General features: G+C 44.1%; 1 protein-coding gene across 1 annotated transcript in view; it reads left to right on the top strand.

Annotated features, from left to right (window-relative positions):
- LOC120900285 overlaps positions 1-20038 on the top strand; it is a 100238-nt gene that overhangs the window by 21105 nt on the left and 59095 nt on the right. Inside the window, exon 2 of the mRNA XM_040307078.1 lies at positions 140-913. Coding sequence (XP_040163012.1) covers positions 740-913 — 174 coding nt within the window. The 5' untranslated portion in view covers positions 140-739. The remainder of the gene's footprint in view (positions 1-139; positions 914-20038) is intronic.

The raw sequence follows: 20038 nt of genomic DNA on the forward strand, positions 1-20038 counted from the left end.
AGGAAAAGGACATATTTTTCGAACGTATTTACAATGATTTTAAATAGATTTTTTAAATCCTTCCATTTTAAAGTCATTCGTCTTTAATGTTGGTAGATCTTTTTAATTGTCTTATCTTTATCTACACCTTTCTTTACAGTACATCAGGTCTGTACAGTAGCACCAAGCACAGGGGGCAAGCAGTGTTGGAAGTGTTGGTAGTGGCAATGTGTGGCAAAGTATCAGCACGATGAATTCGATCGCACCATAGGCGTGGAAAGGTTAAAATAATTGCTGTGAAAATGTGATATTATTTCCGCAAACGAATCGCCGGTTCGAAGCGAAAGGTGTCAGGTTCGGTTCCAAGTGTGTTTTTGTGTGTCTGTGTGGTCATTCTTCACTATTCAAAATTTTGGTGTGTTTCCTCCCAGTACTCCATCACGATCCAGTGCACGGTCATAACCTCGCAATAGTTTACCATCATCGCTGTGAATGATTTTTGTTGCCGTCATCCAAGCCTCGAGAACTGGAAGCGCTGTAATGCTGTGAAGGGAGACGACACACGCACGCAATTTCCTGAAGTTTGCAAGTGCAAGTCCTCTTTCCGTTCCCTTCTCCACATCAATCGATGTTCCTTCCGGTCCTTATTTCCTCAAACAAGTAAAAAAAAAAGGTTGTGAATCAAGTGCAACGAACGCGTGTCTCACGAAGCACCTCAAAGCTCTCCTGTCTATCCCCCGGTTTGTACATTCCGACACAAATGTTTGCCACCTCCGTGACGCTCGCGATTGCAAACGGACGACCGACGACGGCGACGACCACCATGATGGACCGGACAGAGTATGTGCTGGGCCTGAACAAACATCGCAACCTGGGCCCAACCGGACTGGACAAGACCACGATGGCAGCCCTGGCCACTAGCGGCAAGTTTATGGTAAGTGGCTGAGTATATTAGCGCCTGTTCCCCTTTTCCAATCAATCATTCACCACCCAGCTACTCTGTTACAATTTAACTTCGCTGAAATGTGTGTGTTACTGTAAAGCTAAATGCTGAAATCTGATACAACCGATCTGCTGTGGACCACTATCACGATGAAAGCACACCATTGACGACTTAAACTGCGCTTAGCACCCAATGTCAGTCGCAATTAATAACGCATTTGCAAACGCATGATCGTTGGTTCCTGCTATCAAAGAGCCTACGGCTTGCACCTTCGGCTACGGTTCGTTTGCAAAACGATCATGCTGTAAAGTGGGAAACCTGACCATAAATTATTCCCATTTTGTCTCACCAACACGTGAGCAAAGCTTGCGATCGTGGTGCACAACATGCAGCGATTAGTTTCGATTCCCACCGGCCACGAGCATGATATCACGATTCTAAACGCGTTTCGTGTCACCTAAACACTCATCGCGTCACACCGATGGCCAAAACACTTTCACCTCAAAACAGGGCCACAAGCTGGGGCCGCTTTTTTTGCTTTACATTGGCGATTGAACCAATTAATAAATTATCTTTCTATGCGGGCATGTAATCTTGTCACATAAATTACAACGACACGAACGGAGGCCGACTTCCCGACATCTTCCCCCGCCCGGCCGCCCGCCATGAAGGTGTGTTGCGTAGCGCCTGCTGGCTTTTCATGCTGTCGTTGGGAAGGAAAAGGCTGCAGCAGATTGAAGATAAGATGTTGGTAGTGTTTTGGTGGTTTCTTTTCCTGGTACTTGGTTAGATTATGGCTTTGGCGGGAGAGTATTGGATAAAGCTCGGCGGAGAAGTTTATCGATTTTCTGTGCTGAAGAGATCTTATTGAAGAATCTCTTTTTTTACTATCGGGAAGAACTTTTTTTGTATCATATAGCAGGTTTGCATGGTTTTAATGAATAAGTTGGATCAATTGTCCAATGCTTGTCCTTTCAACCAATTGTTGGTGTAGTGTAAAGTCTCTGTAATCTGCAGATTCTTCAAAATTATATATTTCGCCTAAATATAACCTAGGTTTTCTAAGCTATAACTTCATGCTGATGTCAAAAGATGCCATATTTCAACACTTGAATGCTCCACTGTAACTCGTTACGTTAGTTTCTCTAAGAAAAGTTTCCCCTCAAATCTTCATTTTATATCAAGGTTCACCTTACAGACACTAAGCTGAGCTTCCCAGAAAACATGCTGTAAGATTCTTAAGCAGCTCTTTCATGCTGTCCATTTTACGCACGATGTCAACATAAAGAATCCTTCCCTGGCCCAAGATCTTGTTGTGTATTGCTCTGAATATCTTTCAAGGTCATCTGAAAATAACCATAAGAAGATATCGTTATTATTACGCTTCTTGGAACAGCTCCGTTAGAAGAACGAAGATGTCTTTTGCAATAAAATACAGAGATATTTTCAAGATCATGATCCTACACACCTGGGCCTTTCCATATCAAGAATTTGTGTCTCCTTAGCGAGTTATGTGTTTAAAGGTGAGGGGGCTTGAAATGGTTACAGATTCATAGGAACAACCTACAACCCCGTACCACCTCCTTGCTAAGGTTGAAGAGGTGTAACCCAGCTGCAAACATTTTCCTTTAATAATCTATTAATAACCATAAACAAGCCTTGCATCCGGTGCCCACGCATGGTAACATTCTGTCAAGAAAGGGTCACCAGCAGAGCTCCTTCAAGAAACGCACACAGTGGGAGTGGGGGACCTTTTTCCGTGCGTTCCAGTCTATGGTTTTCCTTCGGCATGTCATGCCAGGCCATTTTGATCCTTTGGCCGAAAATGGCCTACTAAGAAACAGCACACCATGGTATGGGTGTGGTAGCATACGGCTGAATGTTGAAACCTTTTCTTCCAAATGGGAAGGCGAGCCGTTCCGTTTCCCCTCCAGCTTCCAGCTGGCAACACGTTTCCGATGTGTGAAGATTCGGCAAGCAGTCAATCCAGATAGCTTCCCATCATCCTTTTTCCCCACCCGCTCGGTTGAGATTGTGATAGGTTTCCTATTCGAAGAAAAGAGCAGGAATAGCAGCGAGGAAGAAAAGAGCCAAATAAATAGCTCTCCCAGACGGTACCGTCCAATTTTTGCCCAGACTGGTTCGCATGAAATTATCATAAGCTGACTGGTGAACTTCCCGCTCTCTGGCCTCGGTGTACCGTACCCTAGACTACCGTGTACGTGCCAGTCCATACGTATTATCAGATTTGGTTCCTATCGGGGCAAATGGTGAAAGAAACCCTATACCATACGGAACACACACACACACATACACATAGGGGTGTTTTCATAGGGGCTCGGGGATGGAAAAGCTCCTATCTGGGAAAAGCTCGGCCATATTTTTTGCACTCGCTGGAAATCCTTTGGCGTGATTGCTTGAGCTGAGAGTGACGTGAAGAGCGGGTGATTAGTAGGAGCAGCATAATCCTGTCTCGATGCAGGTTGGTCAGTGTCTCTGTATGTGTGTCTGTGTACAGACAGACAGATATACAACTGTCAGAATAGACAGCAATGCAGGGGAGATGGGAGCGATAATCAGAACATCGGAACTGCTGGAAGGTGTAGTGATTGCATTTGCAGACCATCTGCCTGAAGATTCTGATGAACCATTCATTGCTTGCCTCGTTCGATGGCATTAGCATCACAACAGACAGCAGAGTTTTGGGGGGCATTGTTTGAGTTTGAGCTGGAGAAATAAATACTTCAATCTGAACATTCCCAGTCGGTTAAGAACAATAAAGCAAAGTGAAAGTTTCTCCCCTCCCCATCAATATCCAGATGTGGGATTGCGATTACTGCGGAAATACCCATATATGCGGGTGTTTTGTATTCATATTGTGATGCGAGGAACTGAGGGAATAGGTGCTGTGGAGAAAACTTCTCCACAATACTCGGTGAATGATCTGCCCTTATTTGTCTTGAGTGTCACAATCAGAAAATGATTTATGTTTTTCAATTATTATAAAAGAACGACAGGGAAGATATCTCTAGTATTGAAGATGCAAGGACTCGTACACTGGATTTTGAAAAGTTTTGTTCAACGTAAGCCATTATCTCCACTTCTTCAGTGAAAGGAAAGTAGATTTGATACTTTTCCGTCTGTATAGCGACCCGGACATCTACACAATACTCCATTTGTTCGCTTTCCTGCACATTACATTAGAACTCATCCTGTACAAAGTACATTGCGAGCAACTTGCTCTTCCATTGGCTCATTTATTTAAGCATTGTTAACATTGTTTAACATTGTTTTCTCTATCTTATCCCGCAAACTTGTACGGCTTGTAATTAAGAACTTTAAATCGTGCCCCCAACAGACATCCCATTTTTGGAGCGAATTAAGCTGGAATGTTTTCTCTCCATTTCTCTCCCGTTTCAAACTTATCGAAGCAGGAAGTACATATGGGTTTGAGTGCATTCTTATCGAACTGCTTCACTCGGACTCGGAGTAAGGGACCAACTGCATCAAACCCAACCAAGGGCAGGCAGGGGCGGGAATACTTTTCTAAGTGGTATACATTAATTTTCCCCCTAAACACATCTCGCAGCCAAGGCAGATTGGACTGCACTGAAGGTAGTACCAGCTGGTTTGATCATGTTTTTTTTTATGTCTTCCGATATAATTACCTATCTAAACTCTCACTCCAAACACCCTGCGCGCAATGTACAGGACAGAGAGACATAGAACAGAGAATTCAGAAAGGCAAACGTAGTAGAATGATTTCTCCAAAAAGAATGGAATGCTGTGCGATAAGTAAAACGGGTGGATGGCGGATAAACGGGCGCCCGTGCTCCCCCGATATGGCCCCGATAAATCAACCCTAATTAATGGAGATACTTAAGCATGATGTCGGCTTTATGATGGAGTGCTGGCGTTCGCTTACTGGGAAGCGAACGAAGCAGAAATAAATCAAATTCATTCAATAAATGGTACGTTTCGCGGTGACGTTTAAATGTGCCCCATGTGCCGGGTGGAATGTGAAGCAGCGTAGTAGCACTGTAAATTAATTGTCAACAGCAGCGCATTTCAGTGTTGCTGAAGGTCACCGATTTAAAGTAACGTTTTCTTCTCATTGATCTGTTAAAGTCACTTCTTTGGAGGAGGTTTTTGTCTCGTTCAATCGCAAACATCATTCACGCAATGGCAACACTTTTAGGCGTCCCGTCTTTTTGCACATCACCTTACAAAGCGCCGTGTGTTCAGTGCTAAGTTGTTGAGTGGTGTCCGTTCCGGTCACTAAATGGACCATGCAGCAGCCCACTCCTCCCAAGGTGAAAAAGCGAAGTTAATGGACGTTTTAATTGAAACGACCACACTTAAACAGGATCGCTTAGGCGCACCGCTCGAGCACGGTTTGTATATGGTGGCTTGAGCATGGCAGCGATGCACTCCGGGTGCACAACTGACTCGCCTGAGTGTGAGTGATTAGCAGCTAGCCCGTTGCACGTGAGAATATGATTTATGATGAATCACCACCAGGGCAGCGTTTGGAGGGAATTGCATCACACGATCCGAACGCATGCAGCGTGACAATTTGTTACCCGTCACGGAGGTGATTCGTTTGCAGTTTTTTTTTTTCTTGCAAATTAGTTAAGTGTCAAAAAGTGTGAGGAATGGACACCTCAAAAGAGATAGCTACACACCCACACACATGCTCTGCTCTGACGGGACATTGCTCAAAGTCAGCAATGCCTGTATAGCGGGAAAGGTGTAAACATCAGAAAAGGTAACAAAAAAGGAGGCTGAAAAAAAGTCATTTATTTTAATATGATTTTTTTTGCGGCAGGGAGCGAAGAAAAACTGCGACCCAAGTTCATCCCCCTCCATAAAGTGGTAGGCATTTATCTTTGAATAATTAAAACCTGCCCTCAGCGCGCTGTAATGCTTCTTCCTCTGCTGAAGAAGTAATTATGTTACGGCTGTAACTAGCCCCGGAAGCTGGGTACTGGAAAGGTGTGAATCAGTTTTTTTTTTCCTGTAATCAAAATCAACCGTTTTCATTATTTATTTCACCTTGTTGACCCTTATATATCTTCTTACCATTTTTGGAGAAAGGGTTTAATGTCCTGCAATATTATGAAGTCATGGAAAAATTGCTCGATCGTCAAAAACATTACCTATTTTTTTAGAATTTTAATAAAAACTGACTAATGCTTTCCTTGATAAACGAGAAAAGTTTCGTTAATTAAATGTTCCAAACTAATTTACATTCATGTTTAACCTAATCATATGATCCAGTTTCCACCAACAACCAGTGTGTGTATGCTTGATGAAGGCAAACTTTGCACAAGATCAACAATTGCACCCAATAATGCAATTCGCTGATTCTGTGCAGCGAAAATTGCATTACGCTGACAGCATTCCTTCCATCCACCGCTGCGATTCTGACTCTTGGCATGGCTTGGAACCAACACTGTGAAATGCAGCCCCCCCGGTCCGTTCATTTTGCCGTAAACTTTGCCAAAGCACTTGAATTAAATTCAATTGTTCTGCGCTCGAACAGTGACCTCCCGCCGCGCAACGGCTACAATGGAACGGCCTCTTTTAGTCACGCATTTAAGTAACGAACCCAACCAGAAGGGCCATCAGTTTGACTTGCATGCTGACGGGCGAGTGAAGCAGAACGAAACGCTCGTACGTGGCAGTACGCGGCACACCGGCTGCGATGGTGCGTTATTCTTACAGTAAACAAATTACACAATTTCACTCGAAAGGACAAAAGTTCGTGCGAGCTGTCTGCTCTTTGCGCTCGTTACTTTCACCAGGCACGTAGGGTGGGGCGAAATATGGTTCACTAGCGTCGTGCATCCTTCGTGCGCATCACAACGACGACGACCCACAGGACGATTCGGTTGCATCTTTCCCGAGCCGTTGCATCTCGCCACTGCGGTGTGTAATGGTGGAGTAATATATTCTCCGCTCGCTCGGCGCTGGAGTTTATTTATTGTCCTGGCGGGAACGACGATATGGGGTCGCCAGGGCTTCCGACGGTGTGGAAAATTTATGTTTCCTTTTTCCATCACTGGTGCAGGTCGGAGCGGAGGTAGGTAAAATAATTTCAAGTAGTTCAAGCATTCCGTTCAGCCGCACACTTTCTCGAGCGCATGGAGCAAAGGATCAAGTGCTGGCAAGCATTTAAACTATGTTGAGCTGAGTAAAATATTTACCTTTAAAAACAAATGCTCTTGCTTTAAGCATATTTTCTGCATCGAATTTTCAACGCTATCCTGCACGTCTATGTTTCTGCTCTCGAATTCCACCACCGACTTTGATCGATGGCTTTTCCACCAAGACATCTTTGTACCGACCGGTGAAAGCTGCTAATTTGAAGAGATTAACCTGCTCCGCTATCCAATTAATTAAGTAAATTAAATTTTCCCTTCACTCAACAGTGCAAGGGAAAATGTTTACTCCCTAAAGGAATTAATTTACTAGAGCCACTGCAATATTTCCGCGAAAGCAGTACCTGTAACCCCCCTGATCCTCTCAACCTTCGACGCACTCGAACGGATTGTGCACAGTACTTGGACAAATAGGGAAAGCGATTTTTCGCCCGGCCTTTGAGCGATCGAGAAAAACACTTTCCACCACTTTTAGAAGGACGCCGATGGAACGCTCCACAGTCCGCAGGTTTGGAGTTCGCGCGATGACGTTGTTGACGGTTGGAAATTCATTTGCCAACGATGAATGCCGCGCGCAAACCGGCCGTTAGGTTGGCGATGATAAATTTTTGCCATCCGTTCCGTTCTTGAAGCTGGTCAGCCTGTGCGGAAATGGGGAAAGACAAGGAGGGGTGGGATGTGCGTGCCGGCTTTCAACGCACTCAAATAATCGCTCGGCATCGCCGGGCGAACAGGTCCGCGCCGGGTGGAGTTGGAAAGTGTTCAGTGAAGTGGCGATGATGGATCGTGAGTCCGGTCCATCAACACCCGCCCGGATTCTGGTGAAATGGAATCCATTAAATGGTAGTTTTTGAGACAGCTTCCCAACCCTCCCCCTGGGGAAGCCAGTATTCTCGTCAGCTGTGCTGCCGGACCGGGAGACACAGATGGAACAACAGCACAGTAGTTGGGAAATGCTTGGACGTGAGACTAGAATGTGTAGAGCAAAAAAAGGGAGGCTGCATTTCGCGGGTTTTAAAGGCGTTTCATCGCTGGCAATAATGTTTTGCAGGCTGCAGAAATTTTACGTGATGCGTGAATTATTCTTCTAACATGATCAGAACGTGAAAATGGGATGGACATTTAATTTCTACCATACATTTGTGTATAAACAAGCTGAAATATATATTTAACAAATCATTCCACGATAGATCATTGAATTCATCAATGGATAAACGTAACTGCTTATCAAGTAGAACCTTTGAAATCGATTTGATAATAATTTTCTCCTAGTTTTACACAATACAAACACAACAGTTTAATGTTTATTTTCACTCAACCCCTACGTACACCTTAGGTCTTCAGTTTCGGACTAATTATGTCAAATGATGCCTTTAATGAACCAATTTTTGAGTTGTTTTAATAATGTTTTTCCCTTTTTCCGTTCTTTGCTTTGATAGTAAATCAATCTCTTTAGTTAGAATGTTTTATGCAGTACAAACAATATAATATATTCTATTAAAAACTCTAAATAACTCCTTTTTTTGTGAAATTACACGCCAATCAAGTGAAATTCGTTCGGTTTTTTATATAAGGTTGTGAAATGATAAAGAATGAGAAAAATAAGGATAAAGATAAAAAAGATATAGAAAAAATAGATAACAAGAGAGGAATATATAAAAAGATAACCATATTGTTATACAAGATAATTATAGAATGACTTTAATAAAGAGCGTAATACCTACTTAATCGCGAATAGATTAAATTTAACACCTGATTTGTTGATCAACATTAATAAGGCTATCATGTTAAGAGGATTGCATGATTTCAGGCGTTTTGTCACGCGTGTAATTGGCAGTGACGTGATGGGGGTAGATTTCCTATTTATCATTAACCTTCTTTTAATCGTTCTTTTTTTTTGTATAAAACGCGTACTACACCTTGATCCTCATGATAGATTACACGCGAATGTAATTAGCAAGGCTGATATGTTGGGGCAGATATTAAACCGACATGAAGTGTAGGCCGATAAAACAGAGATATTCAATTGTCTTGTGATTGCTGTTCAAGTAGACTCGTTTATCTTGAGAATCACCATCGTGCGGATTCCCTTTTCATCCATTGCATTCTTCTTCCCTTTTGCCCAATGCGAATAGACTCGATGCGTGTTGCAGCCGAACAAACGCAACAAATCCATTAAACTATGCGTGTCTGGTGTGGCTATTTTCGTCACAGTCGTGGATTGAGTTGCACGACAACTTAATCGTGCCAGACGATGCCAGACGATCAAGCGATCTTGTTAGAATACCTGCCTGGGCCTGATCGCACGCGCACTGGAGATAGGGTTGAGCGTTTAGTGGAATAATTCGCTTGCAAAAATTCTCTCACAATAGCCAACAACAAAAAAAAAACAAAAGAGAGAGAGAAAAACATACCCAAATAGCTTCACACCGTTTCATAAATCATCCACCAGCGCAGGCAGCAGCCACATGTCTTGCAAATTTAGCATTAAAAATTCCCCTGCATCATTACTCACGCTTTGGGGATGGGGTTTTGCGTTCCTTCCACAATCGCCCAGCGCCGGGGCCTGATTTGTCAGACACGCCCGTCCCGCCTTTGCGCAATTGATCACTGTCGCCCGCGCAGTAACGAGACGAGCACGAGACGAGCAGTAACGTGTCGCCCTAGACGCAGTTGATTATGGAGAGCCGTGCATGTCCATTGCGCTGGTCCCGTGTTGAGCTGTGCGTGAAAGGGCCAGTCGTCTGGAGCAGCCGTTTGTTGGCGGATGGCAGAAGAGCCATTCTGGCAGCATGCTGGAAGAACGGAGGATGCAAAAAGCAAAATAACATTATTGCCAGCGTTCTGAATTGTAGATTTAAGTGCTTTTGAATTAAAAGTAGGCTTCAGATCGGGTCGATAAGTTAAGCGCTTGGACCATCAATGAGCGTACTTGCAGCGGTGGCCACGGGCGTGATCTCTATTTATCCTTGTTACGAGTGTCGAACTCAGAACGAACTACGCTCTTGGATTAATGCAACTTCCCAAGCGGCGTCCATGTGCAGTGAGTTGATTCTGATGAACCGCACCCATCCATCCATCCATCCGTTTGCATCCGTCTCTCGCGATGCGACTGAGCCGAAAGATGACGACGGAGATGACCGAGCAAGAAAGTTCCCGCCAAAACGACAGCGGGGACGACGGGGTCCACACTGCGCCAGCCGCGAGGGAAGCGATTAATCAACCGACAATTAGTCTGCCTTGGAAGCAGGAATGCCTGTGTTTGCTTACGGTTCGGAATTATTAATTCAATCCAGCCTGCCGCAAAAGTAGCAAACATAAATTATAACAACAATGACAATCAAGGATGTGCACGGTTCGCGAGTACCAAACACATCTCCCCTTGCAACATGGGTGCTGTTCAACTCTCGCTCCCTGCTTCCTTTTGAGAAATTCATCGCACGTCAGCGGAATCACTGGACGAAATGAAATAAATATTTATCGTTTCGATTGCTCCATCCAATCCCAATCCCGCCCTCGCTGTGGACGGGTTCGATCCTTCGGACCAACACGGTGGACAATTGGAGCATGGTACAAGCGTGTAGCACAAGAAGAAGAGCTCTCAATATCCAGCGCGTCCTCAGAGAGAGAGAGAAAGAGAGTGTGTATGTTAGCTTTCCGGTGTTGTTCCCATAAATCATTGTGGGGGCTATATGTATGGAGGCGGACTGGCTGCAACGTTTCACTCGGACCGGGCCCTGGGTGTAAACATTCCCAGGACGTCGACAAATCAATTTTGTCCTGCAATAAACCGACCGACCGGCGGGATGGGTTCGGTGCTGGATGCTACGGACGCGATGCTAAACCCTCGACACAAAATGGTTCCCAAAAGCTGGACCCAGCTGGGATGCAACGCGTGTGCAATATGGTTGCGATTGGGGCAGGTTATGGTCAGGGTGAAGTTCGATCGGAGATCGAGCAGAATGAAACTGGGATTCCATGAATGGGAGAAACTTTATATGGTCCTTAAATTAATGTACACTACAGAGGTAGACATTCGGACAAGCGCACCCGGAATTCCGGACGTATATTGATATTAGTTGACAAAATTCTCAAAATATTGAGACATCTTTTGAATCATGAAAAACCTATTCTTTATTCTAACCCCGAAAATTCAAATGAGCCATTTATTGTATGTGTTTATACTCAACATCAGTTCTTGACCTACCAATCACTACAAAATCACTAATGAGTTATCTGATATGCATTTATTTACCATATTTTGAGTGTTTTATGTCTTTTGCTTCACTTTAGAGCTTAATGGGACAACATGGTAATGAATTAAACTACGAAAAATGTTTTAGAGAATATGATAATTCAACAATATTAATCCTAACTAATGATATAATCAGAATCAGAATCTTGAAAACTTATTTCAAACATACCAATTTTGACACGGAAATTGAATAGCGCTAAAGGGAATTAGAACCACTGTCGGATCCTATAAAGAATGAAACTATAACTGAAAAATGTAACATCTAAGTATAAATCCCCTGCATAGAGACTTCCCGAGCACAAACACTGGTCAGAACATTGCGTGGAACTCGCTTTCGCGACGGTAAAAAATGATGTGCCAGTGCTATTTTATGCTGTCCACATACTGCCTGACCGCCACACACATACACACAGGTGGACTGTATTAAATGACGATAAAAAAGGGCACCGGCTCTCTCCCCAGTGCAGGCATCGTAGAGACTGGATAAAGCATTATTATCGCTCCTCTCCGCTGCACAACGGTGTGATTTATGGATCCGTGACACGAAATAATGTCCATTACAGGCTGTAGCTAGAATTTATCGTTATTCTCTCGGCACTAAAAATAGCCTCTCCGTGTCGGTTTAATCGAAAACAAGTAAATATGATTGTGTCGTACAAGAGAAATAGATGCTCCTGCTACTAGCGAGTAAAAATCGCCCTCAAGAACAACATATTGAATTCTCTTGCAAGTGCGTAACCCCCGTCTACCTATAATCCAGAGCAATGGCAACATTGTGCACTACGGGCACTCGGCCAGTTCGACAGGCGTGCAAATACAGATGGATGCGTTCTTCGCACTCACGATTGCAATCAAAAATCAACGTTGCATTCGTAGCACTCTGCTTCACGATCACACTGTAGCTTCACCTTGTCCCGAACCCATCCCTACTACGTTAAGCAATCAGTCAGGAGAGCTGTCCGAATCGCGGGGCAATTTATACATCTGGCGCGCGCGTACACACGCCCGTTTCTCCAACTATCTCCAAAGGATGCTCGATGTCCCGGAGCTTGAGCTCCAGATCCAGATCTAGGTGGCATGCATTTGCATAACTTACTGCATGTTTTGTTGCCATGTTCGAGACACGGAACACTTTTTGCCCCCATCACCAGTGCCGTGTTTTTGTGCGTACGCAGTGTTCCTGGCTTCAGTGTGCTTCATAAATAAAAGAGGTCGGAGGAATACATAGCAGTAAGAAGCAGGCACAGAACAGAACGAGGTATTGGCTTCGCCTGCCACCATTAGCGTCATAATATCACATAGCAAAGGTGCAAAACGAAGAACTTTGGTGGTTGGTGCATTATTATGACCGTGCGAAGAATGCGCTTTAAAAAGGGAAAGCGGAAAATAGATCATCAATTGTGGTCGTACCCCAACAGCGGGACAGCAGTGGATGTTCTGCAACGTGAAGACCTCCCAAGGTAATAGAAATTGTTGCACGTGCAAGGGGTGCACAATAGAGGGAAGTTATTGCTATTGGAGTATTGCAGTGAAAAGCTGTTACATCCTTATTACGCTCGCTCGCAACGTGAATTCTTGCGAGTTTGCAATTCTATGACGCTTCTGGCTAGCGTCTAGCCTAGGTGTCCTTGGGGTCAAAGCGTTATAAAATAAAAACATGTCATGGAATGAGACTTGAAGCATTAAAAACACATAAAATAAGCACCCAACCATATCTAAATAATAATTTGCGCTGGTGATCATTAAATAAAGATATCTTTTTATGCGTGTGCGTTCCCTGCGCTCAGCTCCAATTGCATTTGCATATCCCATTTACCTTGGCCGCTTATAGCTCACTGCCAAACGCACATCAAATCATATTTGCCCCACCGGTGGCACGAAACATCAATAAAATGCAATCGCTGTCGTTCGCGGTGTTTAGTAACGGTATTGGTGAAATAGTTCCACAACTCTGCCCGCATGGACCTGCTGCGAGCGCTCGACCACTGCGTTGTGTCAATTAATGTCCGTTTGGTTGGCGCTTCCTCGTCCCATGTTTGATGTCGCATGGCGAACGGCCACCGGCGACGCTGTTCAAACCGGCATGATTAACTCGGGACCCATTTCTACTATCAACCTTATACCATTGCTGCATCGATGATTGATTTGCCTCGATGCATCGCTAAATTGATTACGGTTGACATTGCTTCCTGCTTGCCCCGGGGGGACGGGACGGGATCGGTTTGCAATATGTTGCAATCATTGCTTTTGAATCGCCAATTCAGTTGAGCAGAGGCGAGGGAGTCAAAGCGTCTTGAACGCGTTTGCGTGCCATTCCCAATGTTCGACTACCGCGCCTTTCGCGCGCAGATTTCGCTAATTGATGTGATGGTCCGATGGTGATGGTTGGCGTCTGCTCGTCAAGAACGCGCGCTCTCTGATGCAATCAAAGCTGCTTACGTAGAGGCGGCTGCCCTCCCGGCATTGCTAAGCAGCTTTCGTGTTTGTACAGAGCGCATTATTTGACGCATTGGCACAAGGGGAGAGTTCAAAGTATCACACTTTTCTGCCCCGGCCAGATAAAGGACCAACTTCACTTCCCTTGCACGCAAATTGCAAGACCCGTTCGGTTCTGTGAGCGTTTGTCTACTTGAGCGTTGCTGCGCCGGCTGGGAGCATTTGTGTGTGAAATAGACGAGCCCGGATGCACTGTCAATACTTCTGGGAAATGGATTCTGTCGCTCGCCAGCCAACCAAGTAGCCAAGAGCTTGAAGACGCAAAGCAGCGTCGAGTGCACACAGGGGATGCACTCTGCAGCATCTAATAGCCGCAAATCCCTTGCAGCCACCGAACGCGTTGACCTAAATACATAAAAATTAACTGCTACAGATAAGCAGAATTTATGGAGTTAGATTTTTTTTCGTTCGTTCAGTGCCTATGCTGCGCCCTGCTGCTGTTGGTGTTCGTGTCAGTGTTGTCTGCGTACCTCCGGTCTTCAGCCGTAGGGTCTTTCCGTACCCTCAAGTGGACTCGAGAGCGTGGTTCGACCCAAAACGCGCACACATATGGCTCTCCGGCGGTGAGGGAGATTTGTTTTCGCTTTCCGCTGTGTGTGTTGCTGCTGCTGCCGATGTTTAATGGGTTTGCGGGTTTGTCTTTTCTGTTCTGCTGCTGCTTCTTTGGCTTTTGTTGGAATGTAGCAGAGAGCATAGCTAAACGGCATTAGGCGTCTAAACCGAGTTACAAAGCGAACCATTTCAATGGTGCTTTCGTGCATCGCTTGTGCCCGGTTGTGTCAGAGGTCAATAATTGACCTGATTTGAGGGATGCACTTCTGGTGCTGTGTTTGTGTGCTGTTTGATGCATTGCATTGTGGAACGAAATTTGTGTTTGGTTGTTCTCTGTTGGGCAAGGGTGACAATGAATCAATCGATTAAATATTCGCCGGTACAGATTGGCAGAGTGATTTTTGTGGAAGACCCACAAGCATGGATTGTTTCGTTGTTGTGATGAATTTCGGAATACATCTTCAATTTCCAATAGTTTGTTGTCGTTTGCTCAAAATTAGTTAATATATTGTTGGAGAGGCAGTTGAACTAGCTTAAGAGACCTTTTTAACTTCGATTGCTAACAATTTATGATTAAAATGCAATAGTTACTAGATCCAGTACGATTTCCGACTCTTCAATTGCGATTTTAATTATATCTGGATTATATTGTTATGTTGCGGAGATCTCCAATGCCTGTTCTCAGGAGTTAAAACCACAATAATTTGGTGATCTATGACTACGCAAGGACATTCGCGCCCTTTTTTTCAATCATTTAGATCAGCACGAAAATCGAACAAAATTTCATAAATTTAGGAGAAAAAGTATGCATTGCATGTGTTCGAAATTTTTCTACAAAATGTTAATTTATTATTGTTATGGCACCCATACAGAGTCTTCCAATTAGCACTATAGGAAAAAATATTCTCCCTTCGCATGTAGATCAACCTTTATTTAACCTATTGACAGTGGTATAAGTTAGGTTGTGGACAAATGAAGCAGTTAATATTAGTAAACGCTGACTATAACGAAAACAGATCATATAACAATCTTAACCCTTCAGCAAAGCTATGACACCATCAAACAAACCAACTTCCCCAAATCAAATCACCACTCACGGTCACACTGCTAATTAATGGTAATGTCTTATCATAAAACACACCACAAATACGGATGATATTATCGCACACACATCAAAAACCAAACCCCAAAACTAACCACCTTACCAGAGCTAGATGAGAGAGAACGAGAGACCAGCAATATTATTATCATCACTTACAGGGTTTTCCATTCCAATTAACAACTGTCCACAGTCTACTAGCAATCCTCGATTTGAAAAACACAATTGTCTACCACTTACAAACAAGTCAAGTCGTTTTTGGTACACTGTCCATTTCAATTTCACAATTGTCGTCTTCGAAAACACACGTCAGATGCGGCACGGTTTGTTTTGGTTTTGGCTGGAACGTGTATCACTTGTAGTTGGGACAGCTGGGCAACATGGACATGTTAGGCATTTTATGTATACTTTAATCTTTCAATACAATGCAGGAATTTTGACATTTATCGGTGCTTTTACTGGTAGCCAATGAAAAAAAAATTATAACGTCCCAAAAAAACCTAAAAACTGGAACGATCCAAGAATAACTAAAACCAAATGATAAAACTGCTTAACATGTCCAAATTGCCCAGCTTTCCCATATTCTGATATTCAATCAAGACCTGTTTACAACATGGTTCAATTCTTACAGACAAGTGATACACGTTCCAGCCAAAACCGTGCCGCATCTGTCGTGTGTTTTCGAAGACGACAATTGTGAAATTGAAATGGACAGTGTACCAAAAACGGCTTGACTTGTTTGTAAGTGGTAGACAATTGTGTTTTTCAAATCGAGGATTGCTAGTAGACTGTGGACAATTGTTAATTGGAATGGAAAACCCTGTAACCCTCATCTAATGTTCCATCGTCTGCCGGAATGCTGTCCACAGCTCTAGCCATGAAACCGAGCAGTGTAAAAATCTGCCAACCATCATAAATGTCCTAAAGCGCCGAACCAACGGCCAACGGAGGAAACGGGAATGAATATTTTTCAAGCCAAAAACACAAAATGACGAAGGACCACCCAGCAACGTCCGCACAGAAGACCGTGGAGGCCGTAAAAGTATGAATTATTGCCTTTAAAACGGTTCTAACGCCTTCATTTTCGAATGGTTCGGACCCTTTATGAGGACCCCTCGTCCCGGTATACCGCATTGCCAGACGTTTGCATGGTTTCTCTGTTTTATGGCTCGTGGCAGAAGATAGTTAATTTTGCCGCTTTTTTCTGGGATCGGATATTTGGCAACTTTGGTTACATCCGGCATTGCTGTACAGGTACATTGCAGTAAGAAAACAAACAGATTCTTCTCATACAAATAAAACACAGCATGAAATTGTTGATCAAACTATTGATCCATTGTGCCTTAAATTCGCCTCAAGACATTCTCCCTTTATCTTCTTCGTTTTGCAGGAAAAAAAACTGCTTGCACTCGGCTCAATTAATTATAAAACACTTGAGATTGAGAAGCCCGACAGCAAATTAATCACTTCTTTTCACTTTCATTCGCGCGCGCTCGCGCTCCTTCCCCACAAACCAGAGAAGGGAAGCAGCCGCGGAACAGGAAGCACTGCTGTTGTTCCTTCCCCATCAAACTGAACTTCCTCCAGGCGGTCGCTTTGCTCCAGGTGTGCGTCGTTATCGTTTCTTACCTCTCGGTCCTTGCCCAAGCTCGGACCCAAGAAATTCGCTCAACCTGTGCCATCCCTTCGCTTTTCTGCCCCATCGTGCGCATATGACCTTCGCACGGGACGGTACACGGTGGGTCCTCTCACCTTGTGACTTAATAAAGATTAATGATTGACTTGATGGCGCGGCACCAGCAGCTCGGATAACTATGCCCACCGGGATGTGCGATTAATTCAACCTAGATTCAAAGCGCGAGAGCAGCAGCGGAGACGGCAGTAGTGGCCAATACGCATCAATTTAGTCCTCATTTTACAACCACTACGATGGGGCCCTCACAAGCAACGATGAGCGATGAATTGCTCGCATCGATATCGCATGTCTGCAATCGAGTTTTGCAAATGTTTTGTGAATATTAATGGGTGCATTGTGGTTTTTTGCATAAAAGAATAATGAGTTGTTTTACCAACACGCACTGCGACGCTGCACGCTGGAAGGGAATGAATGGGAAGGGAAGCAAAATAAATGCTCGATGCTTTGTTTGGTGTACGTTGTGCAGTGTTTTGTAAACATACATACATACTGAGGAGTTGCAACACGAGGAGACGAATGTTTGAATGGAGCAGAAAACATTGAAGTAAAATAAATAGAGCTCTTTGTTTCCATTAACTCTTTTAAGCTTATTTTGATTGGTGTGTTGCATACATTTAGGCTGATATTTTCAAATTGATCTTTGTTAGTTTATAAATGCAATAAAATTAGCAGAAATACACATAAAAACAGCTTTAAACTGCCTTTCAAAATGGGAAAATGATTACATGTGATCCGTTTCTCTCCCCCCCGAAGCACAACAGAACCATGAATGAGCCAAAGGTAGTGGCGATAAGTGATTTTACGATGTCAGCAGCAAACGCAAACGAGATGGAAAAGAAAACCCATCTTTACATCCTACCAATCCCATCCCCACCCTGGATATTCATTCATGCATATAAAATCGCGACGTCATCGATCGTCGTTCCCAGGTCGGACTGCGCTCTGGTACGCGCGTGACCGTTTCCCGCTCCTTGTTTGCCGCAGGAGCGCACAGAAGAAAGAAGCTGACTTGACTTTTCCCTCACTTGACTTGACACAGCGTCCGCCTTCATCTCCTTCCTCCAGCGCACGGGAACAAATGCTCTGGCCGTACTTTAAAACTGAAAATAATAAATGGATTAATGCTGTAACTGAAACCCACCATTTAACCCAGCACACCACGCGCCCGCGGCGCCATCCGCTGAAGGATCACTTTCCTGTCAAACACTCTCGCTGGCTCTCGCTCTATTTCCTTCCCTGACTTTACTTCCATTTAGCAGGCTGAAGTCATTTCCACGGGTACGCGCGTACGAACAACGGCCAACACAGCGCAGCGACTTGATTGATGATGTTTGGTCAAGAAGAACGCGCCACAATTCGCGCATTTTGGATCGTGCTCGCAATGGGTCGCCTTCAAGGGCGGTAAAGGGAGAGGATGTTGTTTATTTTCTTGCCCCTCATTTCCCCCATTTCCACCCGTCGCTCTTGGGGCGAATTTTGCAAATCCAACATAAAACACACAAAACCCGGGGTCCAGTTTTTGGGAGTGTTGATCCGGCTTTCTTTCAATTACGCACAGACAGGGGGGGGGAGTGGACTTTCTGCTTAGAATCTGCCATCTTTCATCACGCTCTTTGCAGTGAACAAAACCTAATCATGCGAGTGTGATGTGTGCATGTGTGTGGGATGAAGTTTCGTTCAATACACTGTTTACAGAAGCACAATTTGGGGCAGAGGAATACGACTCGGAACCAGCCTTTGTCGTCCAAAAGTTAAGGGGTACGTTTGTGATGAGAGAAAAACAGGAAGCCAAACATACAAGTGGGTAGTAATGGGTTTTCGGCCGGGTGATAATGTCACAAACCCCCCCCCCCTCCTCTTAGCAAAGTCAGGGAGGCTCGACGGGCTGAGCTATTTTCAGAACTCGCTCTCGTCATCGCGGTGAAAGAATTCATTTTTTTTAAGATTTATTTTCAACGCATCATTGACGCTGTGTGTGATCTTAATCCAAGCGATCACACTTGCGAGTGACAGCGGGAACGGGTCGCATAAAAATAAAACAAATTCAGTAATGGATCGCATCCTCACATCCCCTTTCCTTCATGTACGCCCTCTGCCCTGTTTTCCACCTTCGTCTTTAAATTCAATTTCTCACCTTTCACTGAAAATTCATAGAAAAAAAAAAACACACACAGTCACAAAGCTAGGGTTGTGCGTAGGAGTTGGAAAAGCAAGGAAAGAAAGATGAAATTACATTTTTGTATGTATGTGTCGCATTTCCGTTCGATTCAAGCGGAATGATGAATGAATGGTTGTGAAGTGAAAATCCCGCTCCTTTTCCTTTTTGCTGGTTTGTCCCGCACAAAAAAAAAAAACAACAAGCCGCCAAAGATGTAAGCGGTGGCAGCTTGTGTTACACATTTTTGTTTTTGTCTGTTTGTTTGCATATGACACACCGACCGCCGAAAGGGAAACGATTTTTCACCTGCTCAAAAACCTGAATGTTTTTAACCAACAAAACCGACGCGTTTTGCTTTTTATGTTGCTGTTTCGCTACAAAGCATTTATAATATGGCTGCTTACGTCTATCAACGCGAACGCGACAGCAAAAGGGGCAATAAATTAGATGAAACAATCACACTAAGCCATAGGAATGTTTAGATAGTATGTAAAGTGCGCTTAAACTAAGCCCGGATTATGGGTGGTTGATGGTTGATTGAGCAGCGCGACGGCATAATGCAGAAGAAAAATTGCTTTGCACCGAACAGCACGGAAAGAAAGGGAAATAGGAAACAGAGGAAATGGCGCGATGAACCAAGCTTTGCTTTAAACATGATAAATAGTTATTTGAGTGATAATTTCAAATAAATACGGA

This window comes from Anopheles arabiensis, chromosome 3, assembly GCF_016920715.1.
Source record: "Anopheles arabiensis isolate DONGOLA chromosome 3, AaraD3, whole genome shotgun sequence".
In the NCBI taxonomy this organism is placed as follows: Eukaryota; Metazoa; Arthropoda; class Insecta; order Diptera; family Culicidae; genus Anopheles; species Anopheles arabiensis.